The sequence below is a fragment of the Scyliorhinus torazame genome, chromosome 7, assembly GCF_047496885.1.
Source record: "Scyliorhinus torazame isolate Kashiwa2021f chromosome 7, sScyTor2.1, whole genome shotgun sequence".
NCBI lineage: Eukaryota > Metazoa > Chordata > Chondrichthyes > Carcharhiniformes > Scyliorhinidae > Scyliorhinus > Scyliorhinus torazame.
In genome coordinates, this window is record NC_092713.1 from 176337078 (window position 1) to 176363639 (window position 26562).

General features: G+C 59.2%; 2 protein-coding genes across 21 annotated transcripts in view; one reads left to right on the top strand and one right to left on the bottom strand.

Annotated features, from left to right (window-relative positions):
* LOC140427371 (G protein-coupled receptor kinase 6-like) overlaps window positions 1-1743 on the bottom strand; it is a 256903-nt gene extending 255160 nt beyond the window's left edge. Inside the window, exon 1 of the mRNA XM_072512918.1 lies at window positions 1619-1743. Coding sequence (XP_072369019.1) covers window positions 1619-1670 — 52 coding nt within the window. The 5' untranslated portion in view covers window positions 1671-1743. The remainder of the gene's footprint in view (window positions 1-1618) is intronic.
* Window positions 1744-2400: 657 nt separating this feature from the next.
* Window positions 2401-26562, top strand: part of LOC140426724 (soluble guanylate cyclase 88E-like) — a 581053-nt gene continuing 556891 nt past the window's right edge. For 8 of the 20 annotated variants that reach the window (XR_011948285.1, XR_011948284.1, XM_072511821.1 and 5 more), the window contains exons 1-2: window positions 2403-3225; window positions 24408-24535. Coding sequence is in view for 14 of the 20 variants with exons in the window: in XM_072511821.1 (XP_072367922.1) it covers window positions 24413-24535 (123 nt within the window). In the remaining 6 variants the exon portion in view is untranslated. Of the gene's footprint in view, window positions 3226-24407; window positions 24536-26562 lie in introns of those variants that run through there. The other 12 variants (XM_072511832.1, XM_072511828.1, XM_072511833.1 and 9 more) reach the window with 6 other exon arrangements.

Sequence of the window (26562 nt, forward strand, 5' to 3'; positions counted from 1 at the left end):
CGTTCTTACCCTCTCTGGCTCTCAGTAACACTGCGTTCTTACCCTCTCTGGCTCTCAGTAACACTGCGTTCTTACCCTCTCTGGCTCTCAGTAACACTGCGTTCTTACCCTCTCTGGCTCTCAGTAACACTGCGTTCTTACCCTCTCTGGCTCTCAGTAACACTGCGTTCTTACCCTCTCTGGCTCTCAGTAACGCTGTGTTCTTACCCTCTCTGGCTCTCAGTAACGCTGCGTTCTTACCCTCTCTGGCTCTCAGTAACACTGCGTTCTTACCCTCTCTGGCTCTCAGTAACGCTGCGTTCTTACCCTCTCTGGCTCTCAGTAACACTGCGTTCTTACCCTCTCTGGCTCTCAGTAACGCTGCGTTCTTACCCTCTCTGGCTCTCAGTAACGCTGCGTTCTTACCCTCTCTGGCTCTCAGTAACACTGCGTTCTTACCCTCTCTGGCTCTCAGTAACACTGCGTTCTTACCCTCTCTGGCTCTCAGTAACACTGCGTTCTTACCCTCTCTGGCTCTCAGTAACGCTGCGTTCTTACCCTCTCTGGCTCTCAGTAACGCTGCGTTCTTACCCTCTCTGGCTCTCAGTAACACTGCGTTCTTACCCTCTCTGGCTCTCAGTAACACTGCGTTCTTACCCTCTCTGGCTCTCAGTAACGCTGCGTTCTTACCCTCTCTGGCTCTCAGTAACGCTGCGTTCTTACCCTCTCTGGCTCTCAGTAACACTGCGTTCTTACCCTCTCTGGCTCTCAGTAACACTGCGTTCTTACCCTCTCTGGCTCTCAGTAACACTGCGTTCTTACCCTCTCTGGCTCTCAGTAACACTGTGTTCTTACCCTCTCTGGCTCTCAGTAACGCTGCGTTCTTACCCTCTCTGGCTCAGTTACGCTGCGTTCTTACCCTCTCTGGCTCTCAGTAACACTGTGTTCTTACCCTCTCTGGCTCTCAGTAACGCTGCGTTCTTACCCTCTCTGGCTCTCAGTAACACTGCGTTCTTACCCTCTCTGGCTCTCAGTAACACTGTGTTCTTACCCTCTCTGGCTCTCAGTAACGCTGCGTTCTTACCCTCTCTGGCTCTCAGTAACACTGCGTTCTTACCCTCTCTGGCTCTCAGTAACGCTGTGTTCTTACCCTCTCTGGCTCTCAGTAACACTGCGTTCTTACCCTCTCTGGCTCTCAGTAACACTGCGTTCTTACCCTCTCTGGCTCTCAGTAACGCTGTGTTCTTACCCTCTCTGGCTCTCAGTAACACTGCGTTCTTACCCTCTCTGGCTCTCAGTAACACTGTGTTCTTACCCTCTCTGGCTCAGTTACACTGCGTTCTTACCCTCTCTGGCTCTCAGTAACGCTGTGTTCTTACCCTCTCTGGCTCTCAGTAACACTGCGTTCTTACCCTCTCTGGCTCTCAGTAACACTGTGTTCTTACCCTCTCTGGCTCAGTAACACTGCGTTCTTACCCTCTCTGGCTCTCAGTAACGCTGTGTTCTTACCCTCTCTGGCTCAGTAACACTGCGTTCTTACCCTCTCTGGCTCTCAGTAACACTGCGTTCTTACCCTCTCTGGCTCTCAGTAACGCTGTGTTCTTACCCTCTCTGGCTCTCAGTAACGCTGTGTTCTTACCCTCTCTGGCTCTCAGTAACACTGTGTTCGCCACGATATTCTCCAACTCCATTTGCAGGTTCCTGCGGGCTTCGCCCTGGCGGCGCCCGGAAGCGCCGCTCCCATTGGCTGCCTGTCTGCCGCGGACCGCCCTCTCACTCTGATTGGCCGTCCGATCGGCAGGCCAGTTGGAGGAAAGTTGGGGTGCATGCGGAGGGGCTGCTCTGAGGGAGGAGGGGAGGGAGGGAGGGGGGGGGTTGCTGCTGCTGGGGAGGCTGAGAGAGCTGGGGGCTGGGGAGAGGCTGAGAGGACTGGGGTGGCAGAGGGGGGGGGGGGTCTGAGATGGCGGTGGGTGTGGTATGGGGACGCTGGGGGGCGGGAGTGGGGCTGAAGGGGCAGGGGCGGCTGATGGGATGGGGGGGCTGCGGTGAGGCTGGGGGGGCTGCGGGGTGTTGAGGATGCTGGGAGTGGCTGGGGGGGCGTGAGTGGGCTGGGGGTTGGCTGGGGGTGGCTCAGGGTGGGTTGGGGCTGGGCTAGGGGTGCTGACGTGCAGAGGCCGTGGGGGCTGGGGAGGCGCTGACAGGGCTGAGCGGGCTAGGGTGGGAGCTAAGGGGGCTGAGGGTTGGGTCCGGGGCTTGGGGGCTGAGGGGGCTAGGTCTGGGGGCAGAGGGGGTTGGGTGGTTTGAGAGCAAGGGACATAGACAGACAGAGTGGGTTGGGGGGGGGTCAGAGGGTGGATGAGTGTGTGGATGTCATGCTGGGGGTGAGGATGTGTCAGTGGGCTATGGGCGTGTGGGGTGAAGTTGTGTGGATGAGAGTGGGTCAGTGGGTGGGGGTGTCTTATTGAGGTGACGACGTGTTGTTGGGGGTCAGGCTGTGTGGGTGGAATGATGATATGTGGATTGGCGCCAGGGTATGAGTGATGGTGTGTGGGTGAGAGTGTGATTGCCACGTGTACCGAGGTACAGTGAAAAGATCTGTTAGTGTGTGTTCTCAGACTTTTGTATCTCGTTGCAGAGGGAGGAGTCAAGTCCTAGGTTTTGGAGTTTTGATATGAGCTTGGCTGGGATTATGGTGTAGAATGCAGAGCTGTAGTCAATGAATAGGAGTCTGACATAGGAGTCCTTGGATTAGTGTAGGGCCACAGAGATGGTGTCTGCTGTTAGTAGCGGTATACGAATTGCAGTGGACCAAGGCATTCTGGGAGTATGGATGTGGTAAACCACTGTAGTATATAATATGTGTATTGTGGCAAACTGCTAATCTATTACATGTAATGTGGTAAACCACTGCCTGATGGCCCCGTCTCCCCTCGGGCTCGGTATAAAGGTGGCTGGTCTCTGCCCCTGCCCCAGTTCGGGATCAGAGGCCAGGAGGCTTTCAGTTTAGTTTATTAAAGCCTCAGTTACGTTCACTACTCGTCTTGTGTTCATTGATGGCACATCAATTTAATAAGCTAAACTTCTAAGATGAATTCATCGCTGAAGCCTGATCGCCTGGAGCTGGACGCATAGGCAGCCGACGCCACTGCAACATTCGAGCACTGGCTAAGCTGCTTCAAAGTGTACCTTGGATCCTCCGCCGAAGACTTCACCGACCTCCAAAAACAGCAGATACTCAACTCACGGGTGAGCCTGCAAGTTTTCCTTCTCATTAGGGACGCCCCCTCGTCTACGGAGGCTATAATGATGCTGAAGGGACAATATGTAAAGTCTGTAAACGAGGTGTATTCTTGCCACGAAGTGACAACGCCCTGGGGAATCACAAGCCGAATTCCTGCGTGCCTTGCGGGTACTCGGCCGGAACTGGGCTTGCCAGGCCGTATCGGCTACCCAACACACGGAGCTGTTGATCAGGGACGCCTAGGTCGCAGGCATTAAATCGAACTGCATCCGCCAGCGATTGCTAGAAGGGGGTACACTCGGCCTCCCAGAGACCGTGCAGCTCTCAAACTCGCTGGAGGTGGCCTTCCAGAACATGGAGGCCTACACCTCCGATGACGAGGTGACGAATCAGCTCCGAGTCCAGCCCGCACAGCTCCGAGCCCAGCCCGCACAGCTCCGAGCCCAGCCCGCACAGCTCCGAGCTCAACCCGCACAGCCCCGAGCCCAGGCCGTACAGCTCCGAGCCCAGCCCGCACAGCTCCGAGCCCAGCCCGCACAGCCCCGAGCCCAGCCCCAATCCCAGACCACACAGCCCTGAGCCCAGTCCTCACAGCCCCGAGCCCAGCCCGCATAGCCCCGAGCCCAGCCCGCACAGCCCCGAGCCCAGCCCGCACAGCCCCGAGCCCAGCCCGCAAAGCCCCGAGCCCAGCCCGCACAGCCCCGAACGATGCCCGCACAGCTCCGAGCCCAGCCCGCACAGCCCCGAGTCCAGCCCACAGAGCTCCGAGCCCAGCCCGCACAGCCCCGAGTCCAGCACGGACAGCTCCAGGACCAGCCCGCACAGCTCCGGGACCAGCCCGCACAGCCCCGAGTCCAGCCCGCACAGCCGCGAGTCCAGCACGGACAGCTCCAGGACCAGCCCGCACCGCCCCGAGCCCAGCCCGCACAGCGCCGAGCCCAGCCCGCACAGCCCCGAGCCCAGCCCGCACAGCCCCGAGACCAGCCCGCACAGCCCCGAGACCAGCCCGCACAGCCCCGATCCCAGTCCGCACAGCCCCGATCCCAGTCCGCACAGCCCCGATCCCAGTCCGCACAGCCCCGATCCCAGTCCGCACAGCCCCGATCCCAGTCCGCACAGCCCCGATCCCAGTCCGCACAGCCCCGATCCCAGTCCGCACAGCCCCGATCCCAGTCCGCACAGCCCCGATCCCAGTCCGCACAGCCCCGATCCCAGTCCGCACAGCCCCGATCCCAGTCCGCACAGCCCCGAGCCCAGCCCGTACAGCCCAGAGCCCAGCCCCGAGCCCAGCCCGCACAGCTCCGAGCCCAGCCCAGCCCGCAAAGCTCCGAGCCCAGCCCGCACAGCCCCGAGCCCAGCCCGTACAGCCCAGAGCCCTGCCCCGATCCCAGACCGCACAGCCATGAGCCCAGTCCTCACAGCCCCGAGCCCAGCCCAGAGCCCTGCCCGCACAGCCCCGAGCCCTGCCCGCACAGCCCCGAGCCCTGCCCGCACAGCCCCGAGTCCAGCCCGCACAGCCCCGAGCCCAGCCCGCACAGCCCCGATCCCAGACCGCACAGCTCCGAGCCCAGCCCCGAGCCCAGTCCTCACAGCCCCGAGCCCAGTCCTCACAGCCCCGAGCCCAGCCCCGATCCCAGCCCGTACAGCCCCGAGCCCAGCCCGTACAGGCCCGATCCCAGACCGCACAGCCCCGAGCCCAGCCCGCACTGCCCCGAGCCCAGCCCGCACAGCCCCGAGCCCAGCCCGCACAGCCCCGAGACCAGCCCGCACAGCCCCGAGACCAGCCCGCACAGCCCCGAGACCAGCCCGCACAGCCCCGAGTCCAGCCCGCACAGCCCCGATCCCAGCCCGCACAGCCCCGAGCCCAGCCCGCACAGCCCCGAGCCCAGCCCGCACAGCCCCGAGCCCAGCCCGCACAGCCCCGAGACCAGCCCGCACAGTCCCGAGACCAGCCCGCACAGCCCCGAGAACAGCCCGCACAGCCCCGAGACCACCCCGCACAGCCCCGGGACCAGCCCGCACAGCCCCGGGACCAGCCCGCACAGCCCCGAGCCCAGCCCGCACAGCCCCGAGCCCAGCCCGCACAGCCCCGAGCCCAGCCCGCACAGCCCCGAGCCCAGCCCCGATCCCAGACCGCACAGCTCCGAGCCCAGCCCCGAGCCCAGTCCTCACAGCCCCGAGCCCAGTCCTCACAGCCCCGATCCCAGCCCGTACAGCCCCGATCCCAGCCCGTACAGCCCCGACCCCAGCCCGTACAGCCCCGAGCACAGCACCGATCCCAGCCCGGAGCACAGTCCGCACATCTCCGAGCCCAGCCCGCCCAGGCCTGAGCCCAGTCCGCACAGCCCCGATCCCAGTCCGCACAGCCCCGATCCCAGTCCGTACAGCCCCGATCCCAGCCCGTACAGCCCCGATGCCAGCCCCTACAGCCCGGAGCACAGTCCACACATCTCCGAGCCCAGTCCGCACAGCCCCGATCCCAGTCCGCACAGCCCCGATCCCAGTCCGCACAGCACCGAGCCCAGCCCGCACAGCTCCGAGCCCAGCCCCGAGCCCAGCCCTCACAGCCCCGAGCCCAGCCCGCACAGCCCTGAGCCCAGCCCACACAGCTCGCACAGCTCCGAGCCCAGCCCGCACAGCCCCGTGCCCAGCCCGCACAGCCCCGAGCCCAGCCCGCACAGCCCCGAGCCCAGCCCGCACAGCCCCGAGCCCAGCCAACACAGCCCGCACAGCTCCGAGCCCAGCCCGCACAGCCCCGAGCCCAGCCCGCACAGCCCCGAGCCCAGCCCGCACAGCCCCGAGCCCAGCCCGCACAGCTCCAAGCCCAGCCCGCACAGTCCCGAGCCCAGCCAACACAGCCCCGAGTCCAGCCCCGAGCACAGCTCCGAGCCCAGCCCGCACAGCCCCGAGCCCAGCCCCGAGCACAGATCTGAGCCCAGCCCAGCCCCTCCAGCTCCGAGCCCAGCCCACACAGCTCCGGGACCAGCCCGCACAGCCCCGAGCCCAACCTGCACAGCCCCGAGTCCAGCCCGCACAGCCCCGATTCCAGCCCCCACAGCCCCGAGCCCAGCCCGCACAGCCCCGGGACCAGCCCGCACAGCCCCGGGACCAGCCCGCACAGCCCCGGGACCAGCCCGCACAGCCCCGGGACCAGCCCGCACAGCCCCGGGCCCAGCCCGCACAGCCCCGTGCCCAGCCCGCACAGCCCCGGGCCCAGCCCGCACAGCCCCGTGCCCAGCCCGCACAGCCCCCGGGAGCACTTGCAGCTGGAGCTTGTTAATTAGTTAATTGGATCAGGCCAGTTTTTCAGAGGCTAGATTCACAGTATAAAAGTGATCCCCTACAGCACTGAGTGCTGAATTTGGTGCTTTTTGAGTGTGATAGTGAGAGTTTGGTGACCGAGGGAGTGCTGAATTTGGTGCATTTGAGTGCGATAGTGAGAGTTTGGTGACCGAGGGAGTGCTGAATTTGGTGCATTTGAGTGCGATAGTGAGAGTTTGGTGACCGAGGGAGTTAGGTGAGGAGGGAGTAAGGTGCTCCTTTCATTTTGTTTCCGACATTTCCGCAAAGAGTGCGAAGAGAGCCAGGAGTTTACAGGAAGTGTAGCTGACTGGGAGCAGAGTCGGAGGGCGGAGATCTAGTTAGTCCACACAGCAGATATATTCTGTAAGGTAAGAGGGGATGGAGGCTAGGCCAGTTACATGCTCCTCCTGTAGGATGTGGGTGGTGAGGGATACCACCGGTGTCCCCGCTGACTATACCTGCGGGAAGTGCACCCAACTTCAGCTCCTCAAAGACCGTGTTAGGGAACTGGAGCTGAAGCTGGATGAACTTCGGATCATCCGGGAGGCAGAGGGGGTGATTGAGAAGAGTTACAGGGAGGGAACCACACCCAAGGTACAGGACAAGAATAGCTGGGTTACAGTCAGGGGGAAAAAAAACAAACAGGCAGACAGTGCGGGGATCCCTCGTGGCCGTTCCCCTTCAAAACAAGTATACCGTTTTGGATGCTGTTGGGGGGGATGACCTACCGGGGGAAGGCCCTAGCGGCCAGGTCTCTGGCACTGAGTCTGGCTCTGGGGCTCAGAAGGGAAGGGGGGAGAATAGAAAAGCAATAGTTGTAGGAGATTCAATGGTTAGGGGAATAGATAGGAGATTCTGTGGTCGCGAGCGAGACTCCCGGAAGGTATGTTGCCTCCCGGGTGCCAGGGCCAGGGATGTCTCGGATCGTGTCTTCAGGATCCTTAAGGGGGAGGGGGAGCAGCCAGAAGTCGTGGTGCACATTGGTACCAACGACATAGGTAGGAAAAGGGGTGTGGAGGTAATAAACAAGTTTAGGGAGTTAGGCTGGAAGTTGAAAGCCAGGACAGACAGAGTTGTCATCTCTGGTTTGTTGCCGGTGCCACGTGATAGCGAGGCTAGGAATAGGGAGAGAGTGCAGTTGAACACGTGGCTGCAGGAATGGTGTAGGAGGGAGGGCTTCAGGTATTTGGATAATTGGAGCGCATTCTGGGGAAGGTGGGACCTGTACAAGCAGGACGGGTTGCATCTGAACCAGAGGGGCACCAATATCCTGGGAGGGAGGTTTGCTAGTACTCTTCGGGAGGGTTTAAACTAATTTGGCAGGGGAATGGGAACCGGATTTGTAGTCCAGCAACTAAGGTAGCCGATATTCAGGACGCCAAAGCATGTAATGAGGCAGTGGGGAAGGGAACACTGACAAAGGAGAGTGTTTGCAGGCACGGAGATGGGTTGAAGTGTGTATACTCCAACGCAAGAAGCATCAGGAATAAGGTGGGTGAACTTAAGGCATGGATCGGTACTTGGGACTACGATGTGGTGGCCATCACAGAAACTTGGATAGAAGAGGGGCAGAAATGGTTGTTGGAGGTCCCTGGTTATAGATGTTTCAATAAGATTAGGGAGGGTGGTAAAAGAGGTGGCGGGGTGGCATTATTAATTAGAGATAGTATAACAGCTGCAGAAAGGCAGTTCGAGGAGTGTCACCCTATTGAGGTAGTATGGGTTGAAGTCAGAAATAGGAAAGGAGCAGTCACCTTGTTAGGAGTTTTCTATAGGCCCCCCAATAGTAGCAGAGATGTGGAGGAACAGATTGGGAAACAGATTTTGGAAAGGTGCAGAAGTCATAGGGTAGTAGTCATGGGCGACTTTAACTTCCCAAATATTGAGTGGAAACTCTTTAGATCAAATAGTTTGGATGGGGTGGTGTTTGTGCAGTGTGTCCAGGAAGCTTTTCTAACACAGTATGTAGATTGTCCAACCAGAGGAGGGGCAATATTGGATTTAGTACTGGGTAATGAACCAGGGCAAGTGATAGATTTGTTAGTGGGGGAGCATTTTGGAGATAGTGACCACAATTCTGTGACTTTCACTTTAGTAATGGAGAGGGATAGGTACGTGCAACAGGGCAAGGTTTACAATTGGGGGAAGGGTAAATACGATGTTGTCAGACAAGAATTGAAGTGCATAAGTTGGGAACATAGGCTGGCAGGGAAGGACACAAGTGAAATGTGGAACTTGTTCAAGGAACAGGTGCTACGTGTCCTTGATATGTATGTCCCTGTCGGGCAGGGAAGAGATGGTCGAGTGAGGGAACCATGGTTGACAAGAGAGGTTGAATGTCTTGTTAAGAGGAAAAAGGTGACTTATGTAAGGCTGAGGAAACAAAGTTCAGACAGGGCATTGGAGGGATACAAGATAGCCAGGAGGGAACTGAAGAAAGGGATTAGGAGAGCTAAGAGAGGGCATGAACAATCTTTGGCAGGTAGGATCAAGGAAAACCCCAAGGCCTTTTACACATATGTGAGAAATATGAGAATGACTAGAGCGAGGGTAGGTCCGATCAAGGACAGTAGCGGGAGATTGTGTATTGAGTCTGAAGAGATAGGCGAGGTCTTGAATGAGTACTTTTCTTCTGTATTTACAAATGAGAGGGGCGATATTGTTGGAGAGGACAGTGTGAAACAGATTGGTAAGCTCGAGGAAATACTTGTTAGGAAGGAAGATGTGTTGGGCATTTTGAAAAACTTGAGGATAGACAAGTCCCCCGGGCCTGACGGGATCTATCCAAGGATTCTATGGGAAGCAAGAGATGAAATTGCAGAGCCGTTGGCAATTATCTTTTTGTCCTCACTGTCAACAGGGGTGGTACCAGGGGATTGGAGATTGGCGAATGTCGTGCCCCTGTTCAAAAAAGGAACTAGGGATAACCCTGGGAATTACAGGCCAGTTAGTCTTACTTCGGTGGTAGGCAAAGTAATGGAAAGGGTACTGAAGGATAGGATTTCTGAGCATCTGGAAAGACACTGCTTGATTAGGGATAGTCAGCACGGATTTGTGAGGGGTAGGTCTTGCCTTACAAATCTTATTGAATTCTTTGAGGAGGTGACCAAGCATGTGGATGAAGGTAAAGCAGTGGATGTAGTGTACATGGATTTTAGTAAGGCATTTGATAAAGTTCCCCATGGTAGGCTTCTGCACAAAGTAAGGAGGCATGGGATAGTGGGAAATTTGGCCAGTTGGATAACGAACTGGCTAACCGATAGAAGTCAGAGAGTGGTGGTGGATGGCAAATATTCAGCCTGGATCCCAGTTACCAGTGGTGTAGCGCAGGGATCAGTTCTGGGTCCTCTGCTGTTTGTGATTTTCATTAATGACTTGGATGAGGGAGTTGAAGGGTGGGTCAGTAAATTTGCAGACGATACGAAGATTGGTGGAGTTGTGGATAGTAAGGAGGGCTGTTGTCGGCTGCAAAGAGACATAGATAGGATGCAGAGCTGGGCTGAGAAGTGGCAGATGGAGTTTAACCCTGAAAAGTGTGAGGTTGTCCATTTTGGAAGGACAAATATGAATGCGGAATACAGGGTTAACGGTAGAGTTCTTGGCAATGTGGAGGAGCAGAGAGACCTTGGGGTCTATGTTCATACATCTTTGAAAGTTGCCACTCAAGTGGGTAGAGCTGTGAAGAAGGCCTATGGTGTGCTCGCGTTCATTAACAGAGGGATTGAATTTAAGAGCCGTGAGGTGATGATGCAGCTGTACAAAACTTTGGTAAGGCCGCATTTGGAGTACTGTGTACAGTTCTGGTCGCCTCATTTTAGGAAGGATGTGGAAGCTCTGGAAAAGGTGCAAAGAAGATTTACCAGGATGTTGCCTGGAATGGAGAGTAGGTCTTACGAGGAAAGGTTGAGGGTGCTAGGCCTTTTCTCATTAGAGCGGAGAAGGATGAGGGGCGACTTGATAGAGGTTTATAAGATGATCAGGGGAATAGATAGAGTAGACAGTCAGAGACTTTTTCCCCAGGTGGAACACACCATTACAAGGGGACATAAATTTAAGGTGAAAGGTGGAAGATATAGGAGGGATATCAGAGGTAGGTTCTTTACCCAGAGAGTAGTGGGGGCATGGAATGCACTGCCTGTGGAAGTAGTTGAGTCGGAAACATTAGTGACCTTCAAGCAGCTGTTGAATAGGTACATGGATTACGGGAAAATGATATAGTGTAGATTTATTTGTTCTTAAGGGCAGCACGGTAGCATTGTGGATAGCACAATTGCTTCACAGATCCATGGTCCCAGGTTCGATTTCGGCTTGGGTCATTGTCTGTGCGGAGTCTGCACGTCCTCCCCGTGTCTGCGTGGGTTTCCTCCGGGTGCTCCGGTTTCCTCCCACAGTCCAAAGATGTGCGGGTTAGGTGAATTGGCCGATGATAAATTGCCCTTAATGTCCAAATTGCCCTTGGTGTTGGGTGGAGGTGTTGAGTTTGGGTAGGGTGCTCTTTCCAAGAGCTGGTGCAGACTCAGGGGGCCGAATGGCCTCCTTCTGCACTGTAGATTCAATGATAATCTATGATTAATCTAGGCCAAAGGTTCGGCACAACATCGTGGGCCGAAGGGCCTGTTCTGTGCTGTATTTTCTATGTTCTATGTTCCATGTCCACCCCGCACAGCCCCGAGCCCAGCCCGCACAGCCCCGAGCCCAGCCCGCACAGCCCCGAGCCCAGCCCGCACAGCCCCGAGCCCAGCCCGCACAGCCCCGAGCCCAGCCCGCACAGCCCCGAGCCCAGCCCGCACAGCCCCGAGCCCAGCCCGCACAGCCCCGAGCCCAGCCCGCACAGCCCCGAGCCCAGCCCGCACAGCCCCGAGCCCAGCCCGCACAGCCCCGAGCCCAGCCCGCACAGCCCCGAGCCCAGCCCGCACAGCCCCGAGCCCAGCCCGCACAGCCCCGAGCCCAGCCCGCACAGCCCCGAGCCCAGCCCGCACAGCCCCGAGCCCAGCCCGCACAGCCCCGAGCCCAGCCCGCACAGCCCCGAGCCCAGCCCGCACAGCCCCGAGCCCAGCCCGCACAGCCCCGAGCCCAGCCCGCACAGCCCCGAGCCCAGCCCGCACAGCCCCGAGCCCAGTCCTCACAGCCCCGAGCCCAGCCCGCACAGCCCCGAGCCCAGTCCTCACAGCCCCGAGCCCAGCCCGCACAGCCCCGAGCCCAGTCCTCACAGCCCCGAGCCCAGCCCGCACAGCCCCGAGCCCAGTCCTCACAGCCCCGAGTCCAGCCCGCGCAGCCCCGAGTCCAGCCCGCGCAGCCCCGAGTCCAGCCCGCGCAGCCCCGAGTCCAGCCCGCGCAGCCCCGAGTCCAGCCCGCGCAGCCCCGGGTCCAGCCCGCGCAGCCCCGGGTCCAGCCCGCGCAGCCCCGGGTCCAGCCCGCGCAGCCCCGGGTCCAGCCCGCGCAGCCCCGGGTCCAGCCCGCGCAGCCCCGGGTCCAGCCCGCGCAGCCCCGGGTCCAGCCCGCGCAGCCCCGGGTCCAGCCCGCGCAGCCCCGGGTCCAGCCCGCACAGCCCCGAAGCCAGCACCGAGCCCAGCCCAGCCCGCATAGCTCCGAGCCCAGCCCACACAGCCCCAAAACCAGCCCGCACAGCCCCGAACCCAGGCCGTACAGCTCCAAGCCCAGCCCCGAGCCCACCCCGCACAACTGCGAGCCCTGCCCGCACAGCTTCGAGTCCTGCCCGCACAGCTTTGAGTCCTGCCCGCACAGCTTTGAGTCCTGCCCGCACAGCTTTGAGTCCTGCCCGCACAGCTTTGAGTCCTGCCCGCACAGCTTTGAGTCCTGCCCGCACAGCTTCGAGTCCTGCCCGCACAGCCCCGAGCCCAGCCCGCACAGCCCCGAGCCCAGGCCGCACAGCTCCAAGCCCAGCCCCGAGCCCAGCCCGCACAGCCTCGAGCCCTGCCCACACAGCCCCGAGCCCAGCCCGCACAGCCCCGAGTCCAGCCCGCACAGCCCCGAGTCCAGCCCGCACAGCCCCGGGTCCAGCCCGCACAGCCCCGAGCCCAGCCCGCACATCCCCGAGCCCAGCCCGCGCAGCCCCGAGCCCAGCCCGCGCAGCCCCGAGCCCAGCCCGCGCAGCCCCGAGCCCAGCCCGCGCAGCCCCGAGCCCAGCCCGCGCAGCCCCGAGCCCAGCCCGCTCAGCCCCGAGCCCAGCCCGCGCAGCCCCGAGCCCAGCCCGCACAGCCCCGAGCCCAGCCCGCACAGCCCCGAGCCCAGCCCGCACAGCCCCGAGCCCAGCCCGCACAGCCCCGAGCCCAGCCCGCACAGCCCCGAGCCCAGCCCGCACAGCCCCGAGCCCAGCCCGCACAGCCCCGAGCCCAGCCCGCACAGCCCCGAGCCCAGCCCGCACAGCCCCGAGCCCAGCCCGCACAGCCCCGAGCCCAGCCCGCACAGCCCCGAGCCCAGCCCGCACAGCCCCGAGCCCAGCCCGCACAGCCCCGAGCCCAGCCCGCACAGCCCCGAGCCCAGCCCGCACAGCCCCGAGCCCAGCCCGCACAGCCCCGAGCCCAGCCCGCACAGCCCCGAGTCCAGCCCGCACAGCCCCGAGCCCAGCCCGCACAGCCCCGAGCCCAGCCCGCACAGCCCCGAGCCCAGCCCCGAGCCCAGCCCGCACAGCCCCGAGCCCAGCCCGCACAGCCCCGAGCCCAGCCCGCACAGCCCCGAGCCCAGCCCGCACAGCCCCGAGCCCAGCCCGCACAGCCCCGGGCCCAGCCCGCACAGCCCCGGGCCCAGCCCGCACAGCCCCGAGCCCAGCCCGCACAGCCCCGAGCCGAGCCCGCACAGCCCCGAGCCCAGCCCGCACAGCCCCGAGCCCAGTCCTCACAGCCCCGAGCCCAGCCCGCACAGCCCCGAGCCCAGTCCTCACAGCCCCGAGCCCAGCCCGCACAGCCCCGAGCCCAGCCCACACAGCCCCAAAACCAGCCCGCACAGCCCCGAACCCAGGCCGTACAGCTCCAAGCCCAGCCCCGAGCCCACCCCGCACAACTGCGAGCCCTGCCCGCACAGCTTCGAGTCCTGCCCGCACAGCTTTGAGTCCTGCCCGCACAGCTTTGAGTCCTGCCCGCACAGCTTTGAGTCCTGCCCGCACAGCTTTGAGTCCTGCCCGCACAGCTTTGAGTCCTGCCCGCACAGCTTCGAGTCCTGCCCGCACAGCTTCGAGTCCTGCCCGCACAGCCCCGAGCCCAGCCCGCACAGCCCCGAGCCCAGGCCGCACAGCTCCAAGCCCAGCCCCGAGCCCAGCCCGCACAGCCTCGAGCCCTGCCCACACAGCCCCGAGCCCAGCCCGCACAGCCCCGAGCCCAGTCCTCACAGCCCCGAGTCCAGCCCGCACAGCCCCGAGTCCAGCCCGCACAGCCCCGGGTCCAGCCCGCACAGCCCCGAGCCCAGCCCGCACATCCCCGAGCCCAGCCCGCGCAGCCCCGAGCCCAGCCCGCGCAGCCCCGAGCCCAGCCCGCGCAGCCCCGAGCCCAGCCCGCGCAGCCCCGAGCCCAGCCCGCGCAGCCCCGAGCCCAGCCCGCGCAGCCCCGAGCCCAGCCCGCGCAGCCCCGAGCCCAGCCCGCGCAGCCCCGAGCCCAGCCCGCGCAGCCCCGAGCCCAGCCCGCGCAGCCCCGAGCCCAGCCCGCGCAGCCCCGAGCCCAGCCCGCGCAGCCCCGAGCCCAGCCCGCGCAGCCCCGAGCCCAGCCCGCGCAGCCCCGAGCCCAGCCCGCGCAGCCCCGAGCCCAGCCCGCGCAGCCCCGAGCCCAGCCCGCGCAGCCCCGAGCCCAGCCCGCGCAGCCCCGAGCCCAGCCCGCGCAGCCCCGAGCCCAGCCCGCGCAGCCCCGAGCCCAGCCCGCGCAGCCCGAGTCCTGCCCGCGCAGCCCCGGGTCCAGCCCGCGCAGCCCCGGGTCCAGCCCGCACAGCCCCGGGTCCAGCCCGCACAGCCCCGGTTCCAGCCCGCACAGCCCCGGTTCCAGCCCGCACAGCCCCGGGTCCAGCTCGCACAGCCCCGGGTCCAGCCCGCACAGCCCCGGGTCCAGCCCGCACAGCCCCGAGCCCAGCCCGCACAGCCCCAAGCCCAGCCCACACAGCCCCAAAACCAGCCCGCACAGCCCCGAGCCCAGGCCGTACAGCTCCAAGCCCAGCCCCGAGCCCACCCCGCACAACTGCGAGCCCTGCCCGCACAGCTTCGAGTCCTGCCCGCACAGCTTCGAGTCCTGCCCGCACAGCCCCGAGCCCAGCCCGCACAGCCCCGAGCCCAGGCCGCACAGCTCCAAGCCCAGCCCTGAGCCCAGCCCGCACAGCCCCGAGCCCAGCCCGCACAGCCGCGAGCCCTGCCCACACAGCCCCGAGCCCAGCCCGCACAGCCCCGAGCCCAGTCCTCACAGCCCCGAGCCCAGCCCGCACAGCCCCGAGCCCAGCCCGCACAGCCCCGAGTCCAGCCCGCACAGCCCCGAGTCCAGCCCGCAGAGCCCCGAGTCCAGCCCGCAGAGCCCCGAGTCCAGCCCGCACAGCCCCGAGTCCAGCCCGCACAGCCCCGAGTCCAGCCCGCACAGCCCCGAGTCCAGCCCGCACAGCCCCGAGTCCAGCCCGCACAGCCCCGAGTCCAGCCCGCACAGCCCCGAGTCCAGCCCGCACAGCCCCGAGTCCAGCCCGCACAGCCCCGAGCCCAGCCCGCACAGCCCCGAGCCCAGCCCGCACAGCCCCGAGCCCAGCCCGCACAGCCCCGAGCCCAGCCCGCACAGCCCCGAGCCCAGCCCGCACAGCCCCGAGCCCAGCCCGCACAGCCCCGAGCCCAGCCCGCACAGCCCCGAGCCCAGCCCGCACAGCCCCGAGCCCAGCCCGCACAGCCCCGAGCCCAGCCCGCACAGCCCCGAGCCCAGCCCGCACAGCCCCGAGCCCAGCCCGCACAGCCCCGAGCCCAGCCCGCACAGCCCCGAGCCCAGCCCGCACAGCCCCGAGCCCAGCCCGCACAGCCCCGAGCCCAGCCCGCACAGCCCCGAGCCCAGCCCGCACAGCCCCGAGCCCAGCCCGCACAGCCCCGAGTCCAGCCCGCACAGCCCCGAGTCCAGCCCGCACAGCCCCGAGCCCAGCCCGCACAGCCCCGAGCCCAGCCCGCACAGCCCCGAGCCCAGCCCCGAGCCCAGCCCGCACAGCCCCGAGCCCAGCCCGCACAGCCCCGAGCCCAGCCCGCACAGCCCCGAGCCCAGCCCGCACAGCCCCGGGCCCAGCCCGCACAGCCCCGGGCCCAGCCCGCACAGCCCCGGGCCCAGCCCGCACAGCCCCGGGCCCAGCCCGCACAGCCCCGGGCCCAGCCCGCACAGCCCCGGGCCCAGCCCGCACAGCCCCGGGCCCAGCCCGCACAGCCCCGGGCCCAGCCCGCACAGCCCCGGGCCCAGCCCGCACAGCCCCGGGCCCAGCCCGCACAGCCCCGGGCCCAGCCCGCACAGCCCCGGGCCCAGCCCGCACAGCCCCGGGCCCAGCCCGCACAGCCCCGGGCCCAGCCCGCACAGCCCCGGGTCCAGCCCGCACAGCGCCGGCTCCAGCCCGCACAGCCCCGTCTCCAGCCCGCACAGCCCCGGCTCCAGCCCGCACAGGCCCGGCTCCAGCCCGCACAGCCCCGGCTCCAGCCCGCACAGCCCCGGCTCCAGCCCGCACAGCCCCGGCTCCAGCCCGCACAGCCCCGGGCCCAGCCCGCACAGCCCCGGGCCCAGCCCGCACAGCCCCGGGTCCAGCCCGCACAGCCCCGGGTCCAGCCCGCACAGCCCCGGGTCCAGCCACCACAGCCCCGGCTCCAGCCCGCACAGCCCCGGGCCCAGCCCGCACAGCCCCGGGCCCAGCCCGCACAGCCCCTGGTCCAGCCCGCTCAGCCCCTGGTCCAGCCCGCACAGCCCCGAGCCCAGCCCCAATCCCAGACCACACAGCCCTGAGTCCAGCCCGCACAGCCCCGAGTCCAGCCCGCACAGCCCCTGGTCCAGCCCGCACAGCCCCTGGTCCAGCCCGCACAGCCCCGGCTCCAGCCCGCACAGCCCCGGCTCCAGCCCGCAGAGCCCCGAGTCCAGCCCGCACATCCCCGGGTCCAGCCCGCACCGCCCCGTGTCCAGCCCGCACATCCCCGGGTCCAGCCCGCACAGCCCCGAGTCCAGCCCGCACAGCCCCGTGTCCAGCCCGCACATCCCCGGGTCCAGCCCGCACAGCCCCGAGTCCAGCCCGCACATCCCCGGGTCCAGCCCGCACCGCCCCGTGTCCAGCCCGCACCGCCCCGTGTCCAGCCCGCACCGCCCCGTGTCCAGCCCGCACAGCCCCGAGTCCAGCCCGCACATCCCCGAGTCCAGCCCGCACATCCCCGAGTCCAGCCCGCACAGCCCCGAGTCCAGCCCGCACAGCCCCGAGTCCAGCCCGCACATCCCCGAGTCCAGCCCGCACATCCCCGGGTCCAGCCCGCACCGCCCCGTGTCCAGCCCGCACCGCCCCGTGTCCAGCCCGCACCGCCCCGTGTCCAGCCCGCACAGCCCCGAGTCCAGCCCGCACAGCCCCGACACCAGCCCGCACAGCCCCGAGTCCAGCCCGCACATCCCCGTGTCCAGCCCGCACCGCCCCGTGTCCAGCCCGCACAGCCCCGTGTCCAGCCCGCACAGCCCCGTGTCCAGCCCGCACAGCCCCGTGTCCAGCCCGCACAGCCCCGGGTCCAGCCCGCACAGCCCCGGGTCCAGCCCGCACAGCCCCGGGTCCAGCCCGCACAGCCCCGGGTCCAGCCCGCACAGCCCCGGGTCCAGCCCGCACAGCCCCGGGTCCAGCCCGCACAGCCCCGGGTCCAGCCCGCACAGCCCCGGGACCAGCCCGCACAGCTCCGGGACCATTCCGCACAGCCCCGAGCCCAGCCCGCACAGCCCCGAGCCCACCCCGCACAGCCCCGAGCCCTGCCCGTACAGCCCCGAGCCCTGCCCGCACAGCCCTGAGCCCTGCCCGCACAGCCCAGAGCCCTGCCCGCACAGCCCCGAGCCCTGCCCGCACAGCCCCGAGCCCAGCCCCGATCCCAGCCTGCACAGCTGCGAGCCCATCCCACACAGCCCCGAGCCCAGCCCGCACAGCCCCAAGCCCAGCCCGCACGGCCCCGAGCCCAGCCCGCTCAGCCCCGAGCCCAGGGACAGGAATGGTTGTTGCAGGTTCCGGGGTTTAGGTGTTTTAGTGAGCTCAGAGAAGGAGGCAAAAGAGGGGGAGGTGTGGCGCTGCTAGTCAAGAACAGTATTACGGTGGCGGTGAGGATGATAGATGGGGACTCTTCTTCCGAAGTAGTATGGGCTGAGGTTAGAAACATGAAAGGAGAGGTCACACTGTTGGGAGTCTTCTATAGGCCTCCAAATAGTTCTAGGGATGTAGAGGAAAGGATGGCGAAGATGATTCTGGATAAGAGCGAAAGTAACAGGGTAGTTATTATGGGAGACTTTAACTTTCCAAATATTGACCGGAAAAGATATAGTTTGAGTACATTAGATGGGTCGTTTTTTGTACAGTGTGTGCAGGAGGGTTTCCTGACACAATATGTTGACAGGCCAACAAGAGGCGAGGCCACATTGGATTTGGTTTTGGGTAATGAACCAGGCCAGGTGTTAGATTTGGAGGTAGGTGAGCACTTTGGGGACAGTGACCACAATTCGATGACGTTTACGTTAGTGATGGAAAGGGATAAGTATACCCCGCAGGGCAAGAGTTATAGCTGGGGGAAGGGCAATTATGATGCCAATAGACATGACTTGGGAGGGGTAGGTTGGAGAAGTAGGCTGCAAGTGTTGGACACACTGGATATGTGGAGCTTGTTCAAGGAACAGCTACCGCGTGTTAATGCGGGGAGTACGAGGGCATCTTGCATCTAGTGATATCGAAACAAACCTGTTGGACTTTAACCTGGTGTTGTAAGACTTCGTACTGTGCTCACCCCAGTCCAACGCTGGCATCTCCACATCATGGCTACCATCGACACCGCAAACTGCCGGCTCAAAGTGGAGAGGATCTCCAGGAAGATCGCGCATATAGACACTGACATTAAGTTTCTACAAAGATGCAAGAAAGCAGACAAGATCCCGAAAGGGCTACAGATCACAAACCCACTCAAGTCGACCTACAACACAGACTTCGCTGAGAGACTCTGCCGTCGCACCTCTCTCACACTCCTCAACCACCTCATCCGCCAGCTCTACAGCAGACGACGCAACCTGGAAACCAAGATAGAGGCCATATTCTCAACTTGCGCTCAGGACGCAGCAGACCAGCTGCGGAACACCGCCAAACAGATGAGACAACAATACTATGCCACCTATATGCATACCAAGAACAGAAAGCTTGAGAAACTTGGCATCACCACCGGCAGCAACCAAGCCACCCCCGGTGTCACAGTAGAAAACAATACAGGGAAATCTATTGTCAACTTGTCAGACTACACCCTTCAACCAGATGAAAACGAAGTCCTCAGCAGAGGGCTTAATTTCTGCACCACCACCAAAATGGACCCCATCAGTCTCGCGGCAGACACGGAGGAATTCATCAGGCGAATGAGGCTCCGGGAATTCTTCCACAGACCCCAAGAGGCCAACAGCGAACCCAAGCAGACTACCAATGAACTGGAACAGCAGACCGAGAGATCTGCGGTGCGGCAACCGAAGAGGAAAGAGTCGAATTGGACCCCTCCGGAAGGCCGCTGCCTTAGACTCGACATGTATGCTCAAGCCGTCAGGAGTCGCGTCAATGCCAGATTCATCAGTCGCATTCACAAGACAGCCCCGAACGTCACCCAAGCACAACGCAATGCCATCCGCGCTCTCAAGACCAACCACAGCATCGTCATCAAACCAGCAGACAAAGGGGGGGCCACTGTTGTACTGAACAGAACGGACTACTGCAAAGAAGTATACCGACAACTGAACAACCAAGAACACTACAGACAGTTACCCGCAGATCCGACCAAGGAACACAGCCGCCAACTTAACAGACTGATCAAGACCTTGGATCCAGATCTTCAGAGCACCCTACGTGCTCTCATCCCACGTACTCCCCGTATTGGAGATCTCTACTGCCTCCCGAAAATACATAAGGCCAACACACCAGGCCGCCCTATCGTTTCAGGCAATGGGACCCTGTGTGAGAACCTCTCTGGCTACATCGAGGGCATCTTGAAACCCATCGTACAAGGTACACCCAGCTTCTGTCGCGACACGACGGACTTCCTACAGAAACTCAGCACCCATGGACCAGTTGAACCAGGAACATTCCTCGTCACAATGGACGTCTCGGCACTCTACACCAGCATCCCCCATGACGACGGCATTGCTGCAACAGCCTCAGTACTCAACACCGACAACTGCCAATCTCCAGACGCAATTCTGCAACTCATCCGCTTCATTCTGGATCACAACGTCTTCACCTTCGACAACAAGTTCTTCATCCAGATGCACGGAACAGCCATGGGGACCAAATTCGCACCCCAATACGCCAACATCTTCATGCACAAGTTTGAACTGGACCTACTCACCACACAGGACCTTCAACCGATGTTATACACCAGATACATCGATGACATTTTTTTCCTTTGGACCCACGGCGAAGAATCACTGAAACGACTAGACGATGACATTAATAAGTTCCATCCAACCATCAGACTCACCATGGACTACTCTCCAAAATCATTTGCATTCTTGGACACACTCGTCTCCATCAAGGACAGTCACCTCAGCACTTCGCTTTACCGCAAACCCACGGATAACCTCATGATGCTCCACTTCTCCAGCTTCCACCCTAAACACATTAAAGAAGCCATCCCCTATGGACAAGCGCTCTGTATACACAGGATCTGCTCAGACGAGGAGGAGCGTAACAGACATCTACAGACGTTGAAAGATGCCCTCGTACGAACGGGATATGGCACTCGACTCATCGATTGACAGTTCCAACGCGCCACAGCGAAAAACCGGACCGACCTCCTCAGAAGACAAACATGGGACACAACCGACAGAATACCCTTCGTCGTCCAGTACTTCCCCGGAGCGGAGAAACTACGTCATCTTCTTCACAGCCTTCAACACGTCATTGATGACGATGAACATCTTGCCAAGGTCATCCCCACACCCCCACTACTTGCCTTCAAACAACCGCGCAACCTCAAATGAACCATTGTTTGCAGCAAACTACCCAGTCTTCAGAACAGTGACCACGACACCACACAACCCTGTCATGGCAATCTCTGCAAGACGTGCTAGATCATCGACATGGATACCACTATTACACGTGAGAACACCACCCACCAGGTACGCGGCACATACTCGTGCGACTCGGCCAACGTTGTCTACCTCATACGCTGCAGGAAAGGATGTCCCGAAGCGTGGTACATTGGCGAGACCATGCAGACGCTGCGACAACGAATGAACGGACATCGCGCAACAATCACCAGGCAGGAATGTTCCCTTCCAGTCGGGGAACACTTCAGCAGTCAAGGGCATTCAGCCTCTGATCTCCGGGTAAGCGTTCTCCAAGGCGGCCTTCAGGACCCGCGACAACGCAGAATCGCCGAGCAGAAACTTATAGCCAAGTTCCGCACACATGAGTGCGGCCTCAACCGGGACCTGGGATTCATGTCGCATTACATTCATCCCCCACCATCTGGCCTGCGAAATCCTACCAACTGTCCTGGCTTGGTACAATTCACACCTCTTTAACCTGGGGTTACCCCATCTCTGGATCTGTAAAGATTTAATCACCTGCTAATGCTTGCATTCCTAGCATTTTTTGGCATCTTTGAATTTGTCTATATATGTGTTTCTGGAACAGACCTCTTCATTCACCTGAGGAAGGAGCAGCGCTCCGAAAGCTAGTGACATCGAAACAAACCTGTTGGACTTTAACCTGGTGTTGTAAGACTTCGTACTATGTGAAGATGAGGTGTGAAGTTTCAGTTGGGGCGCTTGATAGTTACAAGGTAGCGACGAAGGATCTAAAGAGAGAGCTCAGACGAGCAAGGAGGGGACATGAGAAGTATTTGGCAGGTAGGATCAAGGAAAACCCAAAAGCTTTCTATAGGTATGTCAGGAATAAAAGAATGACTAGGGTAAGAGTAGGGCCAGTCAAGGACAGGGATGGGAAGTTGTGTGTGGAGTCTGAAGAGATAGGCGAATTACTAAATGAATATTTTTCGTCAGTATTCACTTAGGAAAAAGAGAATGATGTGGGGGAGAATGCTGAGACCCAGGCTATTAGAATAGATGGTATTGAGGTACGTAGGGAAGAGGTGTTGGCAATTCTGGACAGGCTGAAAATAGATAAGTCCCCGGGGCCTGATGGGATTTATCCTAGGATTCTCTGGGAAGCCAGGGAAGAGATTGCTGAGCCTTTGGTTTTGATTTTTATGTCATCATTGGCTACAGGAATAGTGCCAGAGGACTGGAAGATAGCAAATGTGGTCCCTTTGTTCAAGAAGGGGAGTGGAGACAACCCCGGCAACTATAGACCGGTGAGCCTCGCGTCTGTTGTGGGTAAAGTCTTGGAGGGGATTATAAGAGACAAGATTTATAATCATCTCGATAGGAATAATATGATTAGGGATAGTCAGCATTGCTTTGTGAAGGGTAGGTCATGCCTCACAAACCTTATCGAGTTCTTTGAGAAGGTGACTGAACAGGTAGACGAGGGTAGAGTAGTTGATGTGGTGTATATGGATTTCAGTAAAGCGTTTGATAAGGTTCCCCACGGTAGGCTATTGCAGAAAATACGGAGGCTGGGGATTGAGGGTGATTTAGAGCTGTGGATCAGAAATTGGCTAGCTGGTGGTTGATGGGAAATGTTCAGAATGGAGTTCAGTTACAAGTGGTGTACCACAAGGATCTGTTCTGGGGCCGTTGCTGTTTGTCATTTTTATAAATGACCTAGAGGAGGGCGCAGAAGGGTGGGTGAGTAAATTTGCAGACGACACTAAAGTCGGTGGTGTTGTCGACAGTGCGGAAGGATGTTGCAGGTTACAGAGGGACATAGATAAGCTGCAGAGCTGGGCTGAGAGGTGGCAAATGGAGTTTAATGTAGAGAAGTGTGAGGTGATTCACTTTGGAAGGAATAACAGGAATGCGGAATATTTGGCTAATGGTAAAGTTCTTGGAAGTGTGGATGAGCAGAGGGATCTCGGTGTCCATTTACATAGATCCCTGAAAGTTGCCACCCATGTTGATAGGGTTGTGAAGAAGGCCTATGGTGTGTTGGCCTTTATTGGTAGAGGGATTGAGTTCGAGAGTCAGGAGGTCATGTTGCAGCTGTACAAAACTCTGGTCCGGCCGCATTTGGAGTATTGCGTACAGTTCTGGTCACCTCATTATAGGAAGGACGTGGAGGCTTTGGAATGGGTGCAGAGGAGATTTACCAGTATGTTGCCTGGTATGGAGGGAAAATCTTATGAGGAAAGGCTGATGGACTTGAGGTTGTTTTCGTTAGGGAGAAGAAGGTTAAGAGGAGACTTAATAGAGGCATACAAAATGATCAGAGGGTTAGATAGGGTGGACAGTGAGAGCCTTCTCCCGCGGATGGAAATGGCTAGCATGAGGGGACATAGCCTTAAACTGAGGGGTAATAGATATAGGACAGAGGTCAGAGGTAGGTTCTTTACGCAAAGAGTAGTGAGGCCGTGGAATGCCCTACCTGCTACAGTAGTGAACTCGCAAACATTGAGGGCATTTAAAAGTTTATTGGATAAGCATATGGATGATAATGGCATAGTGTAGGTTAGATGGCTTTTGTATTTTGACTTCCCATGTCGGTGCAACATCGTGGGCCGAAGAGCCTGTACTGCGCTGTATCGTTCTATGTTCTATCTCTTAACCATGATGGTATTGATTGGAACGGGCTTGATGGGCCAAGTGATCAACTCCTGTTTCTATCGGTTTTGTCTTTCTATGTATTCTTCTTCTGGTGCAATCCCTTGGGGTTGTTGATTACTTGTTTCCACATTAAAAATGAGTTCTCCGATGACTGAGGCATCCAATGCGTGGTCTGCAACGGTGGTTGGGGGAGTGAGTGGGTGGGCTTCTCTGGTTGCCACGCGCTTCCTTCGCTGTGGGTAGTTGGCTTCAGTTTGTTTTCCGCAATGTACTTAGTGTGTTCATTCTGGATGCTTTTCCTCCACTTCGGACAATCTTGTGCCAAGGATTCCCAGCTGTCAGTGAGGACGTTGCAGTTTTGCGAACAGTCATTCAGTGTGTCCACGAAACGTTTCCTCTGCACTCCTGGGTCTTGCTAACCGTGTTGATTTTCTGAGTAGGGCCCTTGTTTTGGCAGTCCCACCACTAAAGGTGGTTCACCTCCTTTCCCAGGACAATTAAGGATGGGCAATAAATGCTGACCTTGCCAGCAATGCTCTTGTGCCATGAATGCCTGGCAGTGAGCGTTAATCCTTTGACTAAGGCTGTCGTGTCGTTGTTACATTTCCTGGATCTTCCCCCACTTTGTCACTAACCAAGTCTCCAAACTCCAGGGAAAGCAATGGAAAAGACAATGGCATTGTCAGAGTGATTGCAGATGGAGCTGCCACATGGCAACTGAATGAGGTGAAGAGAACAAACTCTATTCTCTCATGGACCAGGGTGACCAGTTGCAACTGACAGCTACCTCTTGAAGCCAGCTCTGGTTATGTCAGCTGCAGCTATAATTATAGCTTTTCAATGAATGAGAATTATCAGCCCATGGAGCGCACGACTCCAACAAAATTCGGCACAGCCCTCAGCTCTATAAAAGCTTTGGAAAGTGAACCAGTGTCACATTTGATGAATATTATCAAATCTCAATCCTTTGCCACCACAGTGAAAGTTTGTTTGTTCTGAGTGTGTCTTCACTCAATTATTTGCAGTGTTTATGATGTATGGGCTGCTGTGCGAGAGCCTACATGACTTCATCAAAGAATCATACGGCGATGATGTCTGGAAGCTGGTACGAGAACGGGCTGATGTCCGGCTTCACTCCTTTGTAACTCATGAGGTAAACCATCAGTGACTTCAATCGTTATTTGTATCCACCCAGAAAATTTTAATAATTTCTATTGCGCATCCTAAATCTCTCTGCTTCTCCACATGTCGAAAATGTAAACCTATCTTTCTTTGCTCGACTGTGCATGACCTCACATTTCCCACTTTAAACTCCATCTGTTAAGTTTTGCTCACTCACAGAAATTATTAATATCCTTTAGAAAGTTTCCACTCCTATCGGCACTATTTACATTCCTACACGATATAGTGTTATCAATGGATGGAGAGACATAGCTCTCTGTTTACCATCCAGGTGGGGAACTTAGCTTCGCTCAATGTGTGTCTGGGATGAGGAGGTTATCGTACGAGTACGTCCTCTGTATTCTCTGGAGTTTCAGCGAATGAGAGGTGATCTCATTGAAACATACAGCAAGGTTTGATGGGGTGGATGCTGAAAGATTGTTTCTGCTGTTCGGGGAATTGAACACGGGCACAGTGTCAGGACCAGGGGCCATTTTTTTAGGTCTGCGAAAACAAACAAAGAAACGTACATCTACGCACAGGAATAAGCTCTTAGGCTATTAAAATGTGTGCCGACCATGCTGCCTGTCTAACCTAAACCCTTCGACACTTCCGGGGTCCGTATCCCTCTAACCCCATCCTATTCATGTATTTGTCAAAACGTCCCTTAGACGTGACTGTGGTTTCTGCTTCCACCACCTCCTCCCGCAACGAGGCACCCACTATCCTCTGTGTAAAAAAACTTCCCTCACCTATCGCCTCTAAACTTTGCCACTTGAACCTGTTATGGGCCAGCGTTTAGAGAACCCCAAAGTGTATCATGGAGTTCACCTGACCCACAACTTTTAATAGATTGTGGCATGGGGCCCACACTACAGGTGTGGTACAGCAGAAATAGACAAGTTTTTTTGAGCAAAACAATGGCTATTCTATGAACCCAAGTTAACCTTTTAAAAACATACAGTGAACATCTTAGCAACCATTAATTAAAATACAACCCCCAAAGAAAATAACACTAACTAATCCTTACTTTCCTTTTAACATCCATAACCTTTTAACAGAAGCACGCCAGGTTTAAATTCACTACTGAGAGCAGTTACCACGTTGAAATCAATAAATGAACATTCATAAGCTTGCAGAGATTCATAAACATCCTGGTGTGATTTAAGCTTCTCCAAAACTAAAATGAAACCAAACGCACCCTGCAACAAAATGCCGAAAGCGAAAGTAAAAAGCTGACAGACAGCCCAGCTCCACCCACTCTCTGGCATTACTGCAATAATAAACACCCATTTCTTAAATGTATTCTCAATACAGATTCTTAAATACACACCCATTTATAAACACCCATTTCTTAAAGGTACTCTCACATGACAAATCTTAAATCTATGTCTTCCAGTAATTGTCTCTTCCACTCTGGCAAAAAGCTTCTGACAACCACCCTCATTGAGGCCTAAATCGCTGGCTTTGAAAGCAGACCAAGGCAGGCCAGCAGCACGGTTGAATTCCCGTACCAGCCTCCCCGAACAGGCGCCGGAATGTGGCGACTAGGGGCTTTTCACAGTAACTTCATTTGAAGTCTACTTGTGACAATAAGCAATTTTCATTTTCATTCATTTCAGACTTCTATCAGGTCGCCCTCTCGACCTCCATCGTTCCAGTGAGAATAAACCGAGTTTATCCAACCTCTCCTCATTGCTAATGCCCTCCATACCAGGCAACATCCTGGTGAACCTCTTGATGAACATAGAACATAGAACAATACAGCGCAGTACAGGCCCTTCGGCCCACGATGTTGCACCGAAACAAAAGCCATCTAACCTACACTATGCCATTATCATCCATATGTTTATCCAATAAACTTTTAAATGCCCTCAATGTTGGCGAGTTCACTACTGTAGCAGGTAGGGCATTCCACGGCCTCACTACTCTTTGCGTAAAGAACCTACCTCTGACCTCTGTCCTATATCTATTATCCCTCAGTTTAAAGTTATGTCCCCTCGTGCCAGCCATTTCCAT